Below are 15,429 nucleotides of genomic sequence, written 5' to 3'. Positions count from 1 at the left end.
CCCAGGGTACTCACATGTCCCTTACTAACAACCTCAGGGGTGGTATGTTTCTTGAAAAATAGTTCTACATGGTTAAGATTTTACATAAGGGAGAAATACTTCTTGGAAAGCCTAAATCACCATAGGGATTTTAGAGTGCCGGTCAGGAGTTAGGTAACCTTGCTCATGATGCCCCTAGAATTTTCTGAGCATGACTTTTGCTGCACATACAAAAGACTGAAGAGGGTCCTCAACACAGATGCCCACACAGAGGGCAAGCGAAGCCTCGGCTCTGCTGGATGGGGTGACGACACAGGCTTAGAAGCACATTCACTTCTGGCTGAGGCTGTGGAGAAACTCCTGCTGGCCGAGTGACTGGTTTGTTGGGCAAAGCTCAGGAAGGGGAAGGCAAGGTGTCGCAGGGAGCACCCAGTGTCCTCCCACCTTCAGCCCTCCACCCTGACATCACCTTTATCTTTTCTCTAGACACTTCCTTCAGCCACTGATTCCTGGCTCCTCCCCGTTGAGCCAATGCCAGGGAGCTGTGGTTTCTGTTTCCTACCTGAATCCCGCCCTGTACAGAGTTCTGTCCAGCAAGTGAGGAAGAGAGCGTTGGTTCTCCCAAGACAGAAGAGATGTCTTCCTTCAGCACCCAGCCTCCATACCCGAACCTAGTGAGTTGTGGGATGCAGTTGTGGGGTGATTCAGGAAGAGCTAATTGCCACATCTAGGGGAAGTTGCTCTGGGTCTTTGGCATCCTTAGACACTTGTGCCGAGTCCCCTGCTGTTGCTGCAGCCCAGCTGAAGATACTCTCTTCTCACCCTCCCAACAGACTGTACCTTTCTTCACCAGCATCTCAAATGGGCTTTACCCATCCAAGTCCATCGTCATATCAGGCGTGGTCTTGTCAGATGCTAAGAGGTAAGAAGGGCCCCTGGGGCTCCTAGAACAGAGGCTCCCAGAGTTGTTCTGGCCAGCCTGTGGCTCTGAGCCACCTGGGGTGATGGGTAGGGGCCGAGCCCAGAGCTCAGTAGCCAAACAGTGTCCCAGTGAACTGTCCATTCCAGGTTCCAGATCAACCTTCGCTGTGGGGGTGACATTGCTTTCCACCTGAACCCCCGTTTCAATGAGAAGGTTGTGGTCCGAAACACTCAGATCAACAACTCCTGGGGGCCCGAAGAGCGAAGCCTGCCTGGGAGTATGCCCTTCAGTCGTGGCCAGAGATTCTCAGTAAGATGCTGGGGTGCATGAGGAGGCTGCAGGGGTCTGTGATGGGCTACAGGCAGATGCCTGGGGTGTGCACCCCAAAGGAGAGAGGGTGTTGTACAGATTGGTATTATTTCATGAGTCCTGAAAGGTAAGGGCAAAGGAAGGGTTTGTATGTGCTGTGCCCACTTCCCCCTGTTCTGGGGATGGACGGGCAGACAGCCTTATGCTAGGCGAGCACAGTAGCACTGAGCTAAATCTCCAGCCCTCGTTCATTCATTTGTTTGTTTGTTTTAGGCAGGGACTCACGTTAGCCCAGGCTTACCTACAGCTCACTCTGTAGGATGTCTGGCCTGGAGCTCAGGTGATCTTGTTGAGAGTACAGGCCTCAGCCACCATGCCCGCTTCCAAACCCTGCCTTCTCTTCTTTTTATTTCTTCCTTCCTTCCTTTTCTTTCTTTCCTTCTATTTTGAGACAGGGTCTTAATTAGCTTAGTCTTGAACCCACTCTGTTGCCCAGGCTGACCTTGAGCTTCTGATGCTGCCTTGGCTTCCTGAAGAGGGCAGCATACAGCCCTGCACTGTGGGGCTTGGCTGTTCCTGCATTCTATAGAGGGGCAGATAAGCTCACAAGGACGGTTCACCTGCAGGAGGTCGCACACCCAGTGTGTGCCGATCAAAGCCGAGGGTGAACTGCCATTCACTCGCTTGCTTATGCTGTCATGTGTCACCGAGGAGGAAGAGCTGGTGTAGAACTGAGGCTTGGAAGCCTGAGACCCTGAGCAGACCTTATCCACCCTGGTTCTGACAACAGATTACCCAGTGAGCTTAATAAGAAAAATCAATGCTGAGACCCTGCCCCCGGAAATGTAATGGCAGCATTCTCTGCCACAAGACTTAGAGCACAGAGCAATGTCATAAAACGAGCTTGCATTTTGTTACTGTTGTTGTCGAGACATGTAGCCCAGGCTTGCCTCACACTTGCTATATGTTCAAAGCTGGCCTTGAACTCCTAATCCTCCTGCCTTTCAAGTGCTGGAATGAATAACAGACGTGCAGCTTGCCTGGCTCGGTTTTTTTTTTTTTAATGTACGAGTGTTTTTTAGCAGGGATGCATACCATGCTCACGCATGCCTGAGGCCCTCAGAGGTCAGAAGAAGGCATCAGATCCCTTGAAACTAGAGTCACAGATAGTTGTGTGCTCTCATGTGGGTGGTGGGAAATGAACCCTCTGCGAGAGCAGACGGTGCTCTTAGCTGTTGAGCCTCCTCTCCAGCCTCCCGAGCTTGGATTTTAGTTTCATGAGAACACAGAGCTAATAAAACTGAGTCTCATAGAGCGGGAGGGGAACGTGATGGGATCTGCAGCACACTCTGGGCGGTGACCGCATATAGCGTGATGTCTTAGCCTGGTGCTCAGACAGTGCGTTATGAGTGTTAGCGGTGTCCCTGGGTCAGGAAGCTTTAACATTTTTTTTTGTTTTGTTTTGTTTTGTTTTGTTTTGTTTTCTTTTTTTTTCCGGAGCTGGGGACCGAACCCAGGGCCTTGTGCTTGCTAGGCAAGTGCTCTACCACTGAGCTAAATCCCCAACCCCAAGCTTTAACATTTGTGTCAGTTGTTTCATTGAAAATGGCTTGGTGGAGACCAGGCAGGGAACACTGGAGACACAGACAGCCTGAGCCAAGTCTTGTCACTAATGGCTTAGGGTTCATCTAGAGAGTGAGATGGGGGTGGGGACACCGTCTGAGTAGATGGTTGGGCGAATGGGTGGGAGTCAGGAGGTGTGAAGGGCATGGAAGGTTGTTGGAGGGGGTGCCAGCACTTTTCTCTGTCTGCAGGGTGGGGAACAGCGTGTGTGAATGTACTAGGCAAAGAGAAGGCTGTTGTCTAGTAAACGGCAGAGCATTCAGGCTGTCTAAAGGCCAGGTTTGAGACTTGCTTCTAAGGGAAGAGCCCGGGGAAGAAGGCACAGCCTGGATTCTCAAATGCCCTGTTGTGGTGTCTCTGCCAGGTGTGGATCTTATGTGAAGGTCACTGCTTCAAGGTGGCCGTGGACGGTCAGCATATTTGTGAATACCGCCACCGCATGATGAACTTGCCGGATATCAACACTCTAGAGGTGGCTGGTGATATCCAGCTGACACACATGGAGACCTAGGAAGGTCTCTGGCCTAGGGATGAAGGCTGAGGAACCCTACCTGAGTCTTGTCACCTCCTCCCTGTCTCAGCCCTGCCTCCCCAAATCCTGTCATCAAAGAGAGCCTCATTGGCAGGAGTTCCAGGAAGGTGACATTCCCAATTCACACCCTCCACAAAGGGGGAGTCCTGGGCTGTGGGACACATGGCTGTGAGCCCACAGTGTCAGCCATTGCTCCCAAGCTAGTCATCTTCTGAGGGAAGTGACCTCCCTGGGTTTGCCCCTTTCTCTGACCCTTTCCCTTCACCCCTCCAGGAGGGCCACCTTGATGTCATCCCACTGGCCTCCAACTGACCCAGAATGTCCACATTAACTTTTCCCCAATCTTTCCCAATGCCCATAAAATAAAGAATATCAACACTTGTCTACACACACATGAGATGGCTGGGTTACTGAATGGGTCTGGAGACATTCTAGAACCTACCAAAGGGAATGGGCGGAGACAAGTCTGCCCACACCTCCTTACAGGGGTCCCTCCTCCCAAACTCCACAAGGTGCTGTTATAACTGGGTGTAGGCTGGGGCCCAGGGTCTCTGACAAGAATGCCAGCCTCGGTGTAAACCAGGGACCAACCCATGCTCCTGAGGTGGAGATGGTGCTGGGCAGAGGTGGTGGGAGCCTTGGCAACTTGTGCTGGGAGGGAGGTGAGGTAATGGGGTCAGGAGGAGCTGGCCTACTGTGGGCTCCCCAGCAGAGGAGATTGGGGTGAAGACCTAACATATGAGGAACCCCTGAATGCTGTTACTCATTGAGGTTCCCATCCCTCAGGAACCAGGGTGGGGGCCTCAGATCATCAGCAACACCTGGGAGCTTGTCAGAAATGCAGTCGTTCACCTGGCAGGCTGAGGCAGGAGCATGGCAAGTTCAAGACCAGCCTGGATTACACAGTGTGACCTTGTCTCACAAAACACAAAACACAAGTGAAAGAAAAAGCAGCAGTGGGTCCTTCCAGACCTACTAAGCCAGAGTCTGTGTATGTCTGTGGTGTGTGTGTGTGTGTGTGTGTGTGTGTGTGTGTGTGTGTGTAAAAGAGAGAGAGAGAGCGAGAGAGAGCGAGAGAGAGCGAGAGAGAGAGAGAGAAAGAGAGAGAGAGATGTTTGTGTGGTGTGTTTATGTATGGTGTGTGTGTGTGTGTGTGTGTGTGTGAATGAAGGAGAGATATTTGTGTGGTATGTTTATGTATGGTGTGTGTGATATGTATGTATGTATACAAGATGTGTATGTATGTGGGTATGTATATATATGTATGTGGTGTTTGTGTGTTTGGTATGTATGTGTATGTGGTATGTATGAATGTATGATATGTATATATGAGTATATGTATAGTGTATGTATTTGAGGGTGTGGTGTCTTCGTATGTGTGGTATGTATGTGTATGTGGAATTATGTGTGTAGTATGTATGTGTGTAGTTTGTATGTGTGTGTGGTGTGTATGTATGGGTTTATGTGTGTGAAGTTGTGTAGTCATAGGCCAATTCTCTCTCTCTCTCTCTCTCTCTCTCTCTCTCTCTCTCTCTCTTAGATTTTATTAAAGCAGGTTTATTGGGAAGCTGCTCTCAGGCAAGTTCACTGGCCTCAAAGATTGAGGCCAGGGGAGTTGCCATGGTGGGGTTGGGGGGAGAAAGGGCACAGAGATGGAGAAGAAGAATCTTTATTTTTTTCGAGACAGGGTTTCTCTCTGTAGACCCCGCTGCCCTGGAACTCACACTGTAGATCAAGCTGGCCACAAACTCTGAGATCTGCCTGTTTCTGCCTCCAGAATGCTGGGGTTAATGGTGTGTGTCACCACCACCCAGCCTGAGTGTCTTCCTTTTTTGTTTGTTTGGTTTCTGTCTTATTTTTTAATTTACATTTCAAATGTTATCTCCTTTCCCAGATTCCCCTCTAGAAACCCCGCTATCCCATCCCCCAACCCCTGATGAGGGTCTTCCATTATCTCTGTCAACCTTATCTTTTGAGAAAGGGACTCTCATTGAACCCAGCTCTCACTGATTGACTTGGCTTGTGGCCAGTGAGCTCCAGGGGTCTGCCTGTCTTTACCTTCCCAGCCCTGGGATCACACACACACACACACACACACACACACACACACACACACCCCACAACTAGCTTTGTTAGTGTGGGTGCTGGGAACCAAACACATAACAGATACTTCACCAACTGAGCCATCCCCCACCCCGGCTCCAGTCTACATTTTAATAAGATTGCCCAGGTGACTCTGGGTACCTAAGCACATGGGAAACCCTGACCCAAGTGACTGGACAGGTCACAGTGTTGATGCATTACTGCCAGGGGCAGGGGGTTTCCATGGGCAATGAGAGGCTGTTAGGCCCCTTGGTCCTGCCTCTTCTGCCCCATCTGTTGCAGCTGGGAAGAGAGAACTAGCTTATGCTGGCGCAGGGCAGAGACCAGCAATGGGGCTGTCTGGTACGGAGCTGTGCTGGCTGGTGCAAACAGGAGCTCATGGCCTCCACAGCAGGTGAGGATGGTGGTGCCCACCACAGCAAGGTGTCACCTGCAGAGAACTAAACCTGTCCTACCAAGATACCAGATCATGACTGGCTAAACTCTCATCAAACAGGTCACGGGACACAGCCAATACTTTCTCTCTTTTTCAGATGGTCTCAAAGTCATTATGTAGCTGTATTGAGGTCTATGATCTTAGACTTTAAATCCTCCTGCCTCCACCTCCTAAGTGCTGGCCACTCCAAGCGAGTGCCACTGTTGCCTATGGTTACTCAGTGCGTGGGATCCAAATCAGGGCTTTGCGTATGCTAGGCAAACACTTTGCCAACTGAGCTGCATCCTCAGCGCCCAAGCACATCACTTCATAAGCTAGGGTGAGGGGCGAGGTCTTCAGGCAACCGTGGCTCTCACGAAGAAGCCCAGGTATGACCACACCCTGCAGAAGGTGCCTTGAGTGTGAAGCACCAGCTCCGGCTTCTGATCTGGGCCACTTTGCATGACTACATGGCTTCAGACAAACGCAAACCTCATCTGCTGTCCCCTGGGGACCTGGTGAGCATGCTCCCTCGTGGGAGCATCGCTGTCCAGACTGTGGCACCCACCAACCCCAGCCCATAGAGGACTCGAGAATGCTTTCGCTGCAAAACTTGATCAAACACTCATTTTATTAAAATAAAATGCATTTTATATAAATATCTTCATCAAGGAATTATACACGGAAGGGCCAAGCGGTCGTTGGGAGTGGACGAAGGTATGTTTTCTTAAATACAAAGTATAAATATCTGTACACAATGCAGCTAAATATTAGAGCAGCGGGATGGCGCCTCCTGGTGGTCACCCAAAGTGCTTCAGTCGGGTGGTTCATTTTCCTCTGCTCTCAGCTCTGAGGAAGTATGAGGCAAAGGAAAGAGAATGTGGGGGAGGGGCAGAGAAAACGGGAGGGAAGGGAGAATAGGGGACGGGGGAGAGGAGAGAGATTCAGTAGTCCACAATAGTACAATACTACTTGGTAGGGTAGAGGAGGGGAGATGATGTGAGGGGTTTGGGGGGGATCGCACTTCTGTCTCTCCAAACCCCTCACTGTCATTTTATTTAGGGCCAGATGCTGTAACTCTTCTGGGTGTCAGAGTCTTGTGCCTTTGGGCTCCTCCAAGGTGTTGCCCTTTTTTGCTCCATAGGAAAAGACCGCACCGAAGATATCCTCATGATAACGTTTCTGGCTCTATGAGGGGAAACAGAGTTCACAGTGTCACCCTGCTGGCCCAGCCACCTCCCAGTTATCATGTCTAGGCTGGGACAAAACCCTGGGGCTGCAACAGCTTCCTGGTGACACAGGCGCTCCCTAGCCTTGTGTCTGGATTGCTGCCACTATGCCCGGGTTTGGTTTCTCCAATCCCCTGTGTGTGGCCCACCTTAGCCTCTTCATGGATGGACGGTGGTCCCACTGCCTGCCTAGAGCTCATCCCACATCCAATGTGAGCTTTGACATCAGCATGTGCAGGGCGGGCTCTGCATGCCACCCTCTCTCCAGGTCTTGAAATCAGAGCACACAGCAGCGGGCTGAGGGCTCCGAGAGAAATCTTACAGTAAAGACACCTGTTGCTATTTGTGGAGCCGACATGTGTATCAAATGACCTGGCCTTGGAATCTTTCCCCCCTTGGTACTAGAAATAAAATCTGACAAGGCCTGAGCTATACCCCTGGCACTTATTCTCTCTTAAAATAAATAAAAAATAAAGGGGTTTATTTCCTGCCACTGCCTCCTGAATGCTAGTTTCATGTGTGTGTGCGAGTGCATGTGCATGTGTGTTTACACGCATACATGAGTGCTGTACCCTGGGGTATCAGACCCCCTGGAGCTGAAGTTACAGGTATGCATTTCTGCATTTCTGCAGCCCTAGGTAGTCCATACTGACTTGAACTTGCTACTCTCCTGCCTCAGGTTCCCCACAGCCTTAGGACTGACAGGTGTGCACTGCCTCTGCCCCACCTTCTCCTAACAGCCCTTTGGTAATGATGTCAAACACCCATGATCACACCTGGCAAGGACTGAACATATTTTGGGAAGCACCCACGATGCCCTTGCACCACAGGTGTCTGAATAGTCTGCACCCCAGGACCTTTGTACATGCTGCTGCCCTGCAGGATAGTCCGGACCTCTGTCTCCAGTGTGCACAAGGCTTCTTCCTTACCTTCAGCTATTTTCTCAAATGTCACAGCCCAGTGACCCCTTCCCCAAATGTCTTTATTAAACCACGAACAACCCCAGCTCTGAGCTGCTGCTCTACGTAATTCTTAACCAAAGCAGCACACATCCCATGTGCTTGATTTTAATCAACTCTGCCAGAATGTAAGCTCCGCTTAGGTAGGCCTTTTGCTTTTGTACTTTTGAGACAGGATCTCATGGAACCCAGGCCAGCTTTGCACCGAGTATGAAACCAAGAGACAACCTCCAACTCAGAACCCTTGGGCCTCAACCTTACCAGTGCTGACATTGCAGGTGTGCTCGGGAATCTATCGTGATACTGACACACTGCCCACCCGTTGTGTTAACTGCTTCTTACCTCTAACACATAGTAGGCGCCTGATATAAATGTGGAGCATAACTGCAAGCCATAAAGGCAGGTTTAGGAACCAGAGAGACAGAGAGAGGGAGAAGGAGAGAGAGGCCATGTGCCTGGTCTCTCACATCCACTGTTGGGGCACCAGGGCCCCATCCATCTGCAACAATGAACTAACAGTCACCCATCCCTCATACAGCCCTCAGAAGGGCAGAAGGAGAGGTCACAGGTCAATCATTGGTGAGCACCTGACACAAGGCAGGTCCTGCTACCTAGAGTCCTTCCTGGGAGAACTGAAGGCACCCAGCCAGCAGTCAATTATAAATAACCGTGTTCCCCGTGGGGACAGGCCTCTGCAGCCTGCTCTATCTCTGGGCGTTTGTGCAGGAGTGTGAGGGGCAGACACTGCGACTTTCGTTCCACAGATAGGGAAGTGGAGCACACTGGCCTGACTTCTCAGCTAGCTGGCAACCACTGTGGGAGGCAAAGTCTAGACCCCAGAGGCCAGCTAGCCCCGTTTCCGCAGTGTTGCAGAGGGTCTCAGGACACCCCTCCCCCGGTTCTGCTGCTCTGGTCCTGGTTCCAACGGCATGTGACCTTGGCCTACTCCCCTCTCGAGGGTCCCACCCCAGTTCCCATACCTTGAGCTGGAAGAAGTAATCCTCAACCTGCTCCTCACTCAAGTTCAGCTTGGCGGCCACCAGCTTCTTCAAAGTGGTAGCCACATCCCGAGCCATGCGCACATCGCCACAAACATAGAGGTGGCCCTGCTCCCCGTGGAGCACGCTGAACACCTCGTCGGCCAGCTCTTTCTGCAGGATGTCTTGAACGTAGACCTGTAAGCAGAGGACATGGTGAGACCAGCCCTGGATGCTGATGTCACTGTGGTCGGGCACACTGGCCATGGGGAGGGAAGAGGACCATTGAGGGGTTCCGTTAGGAACTCAGCTCAGGATACACAAGCATCCTGTCCTCCTGACCAATGGGGCCCACAGAACTTCCCTGAGTTCACCGCACTTCAGAGACATCAAACTTACAGCTCTGCCCAGAGCTCTGAGGTCTGCCCACCTACATCCCTGAGAGAGGAGGCTTCCCAGTGTGGATCAGTCCCAGGTCTGGTTTGTGGCTTGGATATAGGCTCCAACCTTCCCCCCCTTATAAAGAAGGTCCTGCAGTCGGTTGGGAGTCTGGATTTTTTGTTTGTTTTTGTTTTTCAGTTTTTGTTTTTACATAAGGTGACCAGTGGTCCAGTCATAGGGCGCAAAGGGGTCTTCGGGGAATGTTCACACAGTTCTGAATGGAGAGTCTGAATGCATTGTTCATGCCCCTGGAGGAGCATGCCCACAGGAGGGCCCTGGTGGGATCAGTACCACCTTCCAGTCTTGCTGAGTGAGCTAAAGCCAGCCTACATCACACCTCCTAGCACAGCCCTGCATCCCAGAGCTGCTGGGCGCCTGCAGGTGGCTGCGCTGTGAAGATTAAACTACAGTGAGTTTTGTATATTATCTTAGTGCTCTTCCTATCTCCCTGACGCTGTGCATCTGTCTTCACTGTGGAACAGAGGGGAAGGCTTGAAGAGGAAGGGCCATATAGGCCTGGGCAGTAGCCATCAGGCACACTCTGCCAGCTTGCTCTCACCTTGGGTTTTCCGGGCAGCCGGGAGTAGCCTGTGTGCACCTGGAACAACACTCCCTTGCGGACCATCTCCTGCATTTCTTCCTGATAGAGGTGGTCCTCCTCTGGGTGCCTGCACCCAAACACCAAGGTCATGCGGCCTCCTTTGAGCCCTTGAAAACCAGAAGGTTGCAGTTACCAAATGGCCACTAGAGGGCACCCCGTGACCACCAGGTACCCAATGAGTAGGTTCTGTTCTGGCATTGTCCCCATTTTAAACCTAATGGAGGCACTCTTAAAAAACACAGTTCAGGGGCTGGGAGATGACTCAGTAGTTAAGAGCACTGACTGTTCTTCCAGTAGTTAAGAGCACTGAGTTCAATTCTCAGCAACCACATGGTGGCTCACAATCATCTGTAATGGGATCTGATGCCCTCTGCTGGTGTGACTGGAGACAGCTAGTGTGCTCATATACATAAAATAAATCTTAAAAAAGAATATATAAAACAAAAAAACACGGTTCGGGGGGGAAAAAGGTTCAGTAACAGTTCTGATTATGCCCACACATTACCCTTTCTTTTATTTAGCATATAGCATTTTAATTTTACTTCTTCATTGTAAAATAGCATTATAGACAGTTCGTGGGAAGCAGAGGCAGGAGGATTGATTGCTGCAAATTAGAGGCCAGCCTTGTCTATATGGGGAGCTTTCAGTCCAGCCAGGGCTACAAGAGCAAGGCCTTGTCCCAAATACATATAGGTATGTGTGTGTGTGTGTGTGTGTGTGTGTGTGTGTGTGTGTGTGTGTGTGTAACATGCTAAGGACATTCTTTTAGTGAAATATCAGACACGTGTGGCCTTCTTTTGTGAAAATCATCTCCCCTGACACAGCTGCTACACTAAATGCAGGTGCCGAGGCCTCAGGCATCCAGGAAATCACAACAACGTCCTGATGCTATTAGCTGTGCTGGACTTCACGTTCAGGGTCTTGAAGGTCAAACATTGCTAAGTTCCTTCCAGAAAAGCTTCATCCGGAGGATTCCAGACAGAGCTGTCCATCCTTCCCAGCTATTTCTCAAAGGAAAAGAAAATGTCTTCATCTAAAATCTGTTACTCTCATCCCCCTTAATTCTGGGAACCTCTACATGGGCTTATTACTCTGTTATTTAATGGACGACACCAACAGCAAAACGGGCTCAGCAGGGAGAGGTGCTTGCGGTCATGCCTGACAAGCTGAATGTGATTCCTGGAAAAAGAGAAGCAAGTTGGCCTGTGACCTCCACACGTGCACCAGGACACACATGGCTCTCTAGATTCATTAAAAATTAACAAGGAGACATGGAGATGGGCACAAACGCTCCAAATCTGTGTACCTAATTATGGGATATGGCATAATAATCTGATGTGCCCAAGTAATAATCAGATCGATTGAGGTGACGGGCACACCCCCTTCCTATTGAGAGCTGTACCTCTGTGCTGAGAGTCATGGAGCCGCTGCTGCCAGAAACTTCGGAAGGGGGCAATGCCTGTACCGGGCCCAATGAGGATGCAGGGCTGGGAGGGGTCCTCAGGGAGCTGGAAGCCACTGACACTGCAGGGAGACAAAAGAAGACCCTGGTCTTTAGATATCAAGCCAGAAGCACATGCAGGATAGGACTGGGGACCTGGGTTCCTGTGGGGTGGTGGTCGAGGGAAACGCTGATTCCCAAGGCCTGTGTACAGCTTTATCTTCCTGTCCCTGGCATAGCATCTCTCCACACCAAGCCGGTCTCTGGATCCCACCACAGCATCACTGTACCCTTGCCATGGACTCCACTACACCTTACAGCCAGATGGCAAAATGGGGGGACAAGGAATTACCCCAAACCTTCACAGGCCAAGGGAAGACTCAGTCTTAGACCCTTCACTTGCACTGCAGGATCCTGGGTGCAGGGGCACTGAAGGGCTCCGGGTGGGCGCTTACCTCCGCACAAAGCAGGGCACTGGGTCTTCGGGCTTCAGGTTATTGATCCAAGTGCTGCAGACGCCATGGTGCAGGGGACCCTGACCATCTGCAAGGATAACACAGGCCTGACTAACAAGCCCTGTGGCCTTCATGCAACCCAGCTGGGTGTTCTCCCTACAGTGCCAAGCCCTGTTGGGTGGTTGGTTCCTGAATGAGGAGTTACCTTCTCTCCCAACTGTCTACATGGTCAGGGAAGGCAGTAGGGGACCTGGTGAGCAATTGCCCCTTTACCATTGTAGAAACTGAGTCACAGAGACATAATGGAGCAGGTGACTTAAGTCATGGTGGACTCAGTTCCTGCTCAGGCTCCCCAATCTTAAGCTAGAGCATCTCCCAAGTGTTTGTCTAGGGACCCTCCCAGCATCCCCTCTCCAAACTAAGGCTCTGCCCACAGCAGCCCACAGCAGTATGAAATGATCTCCCAGGGCCAACCATTGCTGAGTGTCCTCATGAAAGAGACCATTCAACAAGGACTCTAGGTGAAGGGTGGTCTTCCCCGCCCCCTATCTGCTCTGCCATCCCAGTCTTCCCCAGAAGCCTTTCCTGGGCTTGTGGGTACACCAGTTTCCTCTGGGTCACATTCACTTCCCCATGGCCTGACTTGTACGGAGGCCTTTAGCAACTGGAATAGTTCTTTGGTTTTATTCTGCATGAACCAGCCTTCTCAGGGCTCACCCACATCCCCTCTCCCATTCAGTGGTGAGGTATGGCCAGTGAGGATGGACAGACATAGGCTCTGTCCAGTATTTATAAAGGAGAGAGATCTTGGAGATGTGGAGGCTTCCCAGCCCTTCCACCTCAAACAGAGCTCAGCTACAGCAGTTAGAACACCGGAGTCTGCCTGTCTCACCTCGGGTGCGATAGGTGACCACAGCCACAGTGAGGTGGACCTCCGAGGGGGTGTGGTCCTGGGAGGAGCTGATGGAGTAGTAGCGGGGCTTCAGAATGGGGAGCTGCGACAGCAGGAAGGCAGCAGGCACACGCAATGATGGGAACTCTTCCAGCACCTCCAGGAACGTGGGGTTGTTGCTGAACTTCCAATCGTTGTACTCTGAGGGCTGAAAGGCAAGGGCAGTGTGAGGGATTGGGAGACCTGCCATGTGTGGGAGAAGGACCCCTCCACCCCAGCCAATATCCATCCATCCATTCCTTCAACAAATGTGGCCATTGGGCGCTGTCCAGGGTGCTGAGGGCACTACATTGGGTGGGAAGCCTGGATCTGGGGCAGCTAGTGGAATTTCTCATTTGTGCCTAGAACTCTACTATGGGTGGGATTAAGATGACAGTGGGGCAGGATTGCAGCCCCAACAGTTGAAAGGCTGAGACAGGAGGATTCCTAGTTTAAGGCCAGCAGGGGCTACAGATGGAATGGAGAACAAGCTTAGCTAACTTGGTGGGACCAAGAATCTGAATAAAAAGTAAGAGAAGAGACAAGAGTTTGTCTCAGTGGTAGAGCACTTGCCTGGCATGTGTGGATGTCTGAGGGAAACCTTAAATACCCATAAAACAAAGACAAAAGTCAAAACACAGAAACATCCCCAACACCAGCAGCTCACAGGCAGGGCTCCATACCCTCTTTCTCTGGACGTAGGATGTATAGCCACGGTCTTCCTGCATATCTCAGGTTGGCCTTGAACTCATTGCTGGCCCAGACTGGTCTCTAACTCACTATCCTCCTGCCTTCAGTCTCCTGTGTGCTGGGATCACAGGCATGGCCACCCTATCCAGCTGGGCTAAATTCTCTATTAAACTGTGACTTGGAACCAGTTGGATCTGGGTTGAGATCACAGCCAGGTGTCCCTCCTCACTTAACCCTAGTCCTTGTGGAGTGAGGCAGATGCAGCCATTCACACAGGATTGTGGAGACAGTGACATTGTGTCCGGTGACTTGGTATCCAGAACCTCTTACCAAGACACGGACTTGGAAGTTGCAAAGGACTTAATGCATCACCCCAGCAACTCACTACCTCAACTCCCCACCTGCCTGCACACCCATTTACCAACCATCAAGTTTTTCCACACTTGGGAAGACAAAGGCCGTCCATAGAGGCTGGCCCCTCTAGTCAGATTCCAAGGAAGTGTACTTTGGCTACTGATGGCTACTCTTCCCTGTGAACTTGACTGGATTTAGGATCACCATGGAAACGCACCTCAGTGAAGGTGTTTCTAAAGGTTTAACTGGGAAAGACCCACCCTGAATTCCTATGGGTGGGACTTTAGACTAAATGACAAGGGGAAGTGAGGGGGACATTAGCATCCACCTTTCTTGCCTCCTCATTCCAGAAGCAATGTGACCTGCCACTCACACTCCTGCCATCCTGACACCCCACCATGATGGACTGGACTCTCATGAACCAAAATGAACCCTCCTTTCCTTAAGTTTCTTCTGTCTTGCCTTAAGTCACAGAATCGGGACATGTAACAAACACAGGTTACGTCATGCTGACTCCAGAGAGACTCATTCACCCAGTACTACTGTGTACAAGAGATGAGGCAGCAGACAAGGCCTGGCTGTCACCAGACACAGACAAGGCACACCTAGGGACTCAGGAGGATGGTCTCAAAGGTTGAACTCAGCTCTGGGTTCCTTCCACTCTATGAAATGTCCGTGTGTCATCCACCAGCCAGACCCTTACCTGACACAAGGCCTCCAACCTCTGCCTGTGCGTCTCTTCCGTGGCAAAGCGGGCCAGCTTGTGGAGCTGCAGCTGGGTGGGAGGGGTAGTGATGTCCAGGAAGTAGGTGAGGGCTTGCCTGAGTGAGCAGGGGGGAAGCCTCTTGTCTTTGACCCAGTAGCTGCCTGAATTGGAAGGAAGAAAGGTGTCAAGGTGAGGAAAGGCCCTCCTTGGGTCTCTCAGACGACTCCTATCCTCCACCTGCAAGGGAGGGATGACTGACATCTTGGTTCCAAAGAGAGTGAAGATCGGGAGCTGGTGCGGAATGAGACGGGGCTGCCAGCATAGCTGAACAACTCCCTCCACCCATACTGACTTTGTCCTGACAGACAAAGCACATCCTCCTGTGGCCCATACTCGAGTCTCTGACGCCCCCAGATGAATCTCAAACTTAGTGACTAAGTCCACTGGAGACCGAGTCCCCAGGGGCTGGTTAGAGAGAGGTTTATGGCCACAGTCTCCTGGGGTTTCGAAGCAAGAGGCTCTAGGTAAACAGATCAGTGTAAATTGAGGTGACTGGTTTCAGGACAGCATGGGAGAGTCAGGAAGTGACCCGGGTGTGAACTTTGGCTTCCACTTCCCAGCTGAGCATCTGAATCCTGTGACCTCCAGCTGCTTCTTTGAGAATCAGACGTGATGATACAGTCTGGACTGGCATTAGCATTGAGCAGAAGCCACATTTGGGAAGTTGCTGGCACAGTGCCCGTTCCCAGGTCCACAGGTATT

The 15,429-nt window shown here is 51.3% G+C and overlaps 2 protein-coding genes and 1 long non-coding RNA gene across 4 annotated transcripts in view; 2 read left to right on the top strand and 1 right to left on the bottom strand.

Moving 5' to 3' along the window:
• Nucleotides 1-580: 580 nt before the first annotated feature.
• Lgals5 (galectin 5) lies at nucleotides 581-3,742 on the top strand. Its single transcript, NM_012976.2, is given in 4 exon segments — nucleotides 581-653; nucleotides 813-901; nucleotides 1,048-1,210; nucleotides 3,198-3,742. Coding segments are annotated over 4 exon segments (438 nt in total). The 5' UTR covers nucleotides 581-614; the 3' UTR covers nucleotides 3,345-3,742.
• A 2,754-nt stretch (nucleotides 3,743-6,496) lies between these two features.
• Nos2 (nitric oxide synthase 2) overlaps nucleotides 6,497-15,429 on the bottom strand; it is a 35,887-nt gene continuing 26,954 nt past the window's right edge. Inside the window, exons 20-26 of one of the 2 annotated variants that reach the window (XM_039085203.2) lie at nucleotides 14,665-14,828; nucleotides 12,879-13,086; nucleotides 11,987-12,074; nucleotides 11,493-11,614; nucleotides 10,049-10,197; nucleotides 9,052-9,246; nucleotides 6,497-7,071 (exon numbers count right to left, since the gene is read on the bottom strand). In XM_039085203.2, the coding sequence (XP_038941131.1) occupies nucleotides 6,973-7,071; nucleotides 9,052-9,246; nucleotides 10,049-10,197; nucleotides 11,493-11,614; nucleotides 11,987-12,074; nucleotides 12,879-13,086; nucleotides 14,665-14,828 (1,025 nt within the window). In that variant the 3' untranslated portion in view covers nucleotides 6,497-6,972. 2 annotated transcript variants of the gene reach the window in all.
• Nucleotides 6,500-7,071, top strand: LOC106736471 (antisense transcript of iNOS gene). Its single transcript, NR_133655.1, has one exon. It is a non-coding gene; the product is annotated as an antisense transcript of iNOS gene (long non-coding RNA).

Source organism: Rattus norvegicus, chromosome 10 (assembly GCF_036323735.1).
Source record: "Rattus norvegicus strain BN/NHsdMcwi chromosome 10, GRCr8, whole genome shotgun sequence".
Taxonomy (NCBI): Eukaryota; Metazoa; Chordata; class Mammalia; order Rodentia; family Muridae; genus Rattus; species Rattus norvegicus.
This window is presented reverse-complemented; position numbering and strand designations above follow the sequence as displayed.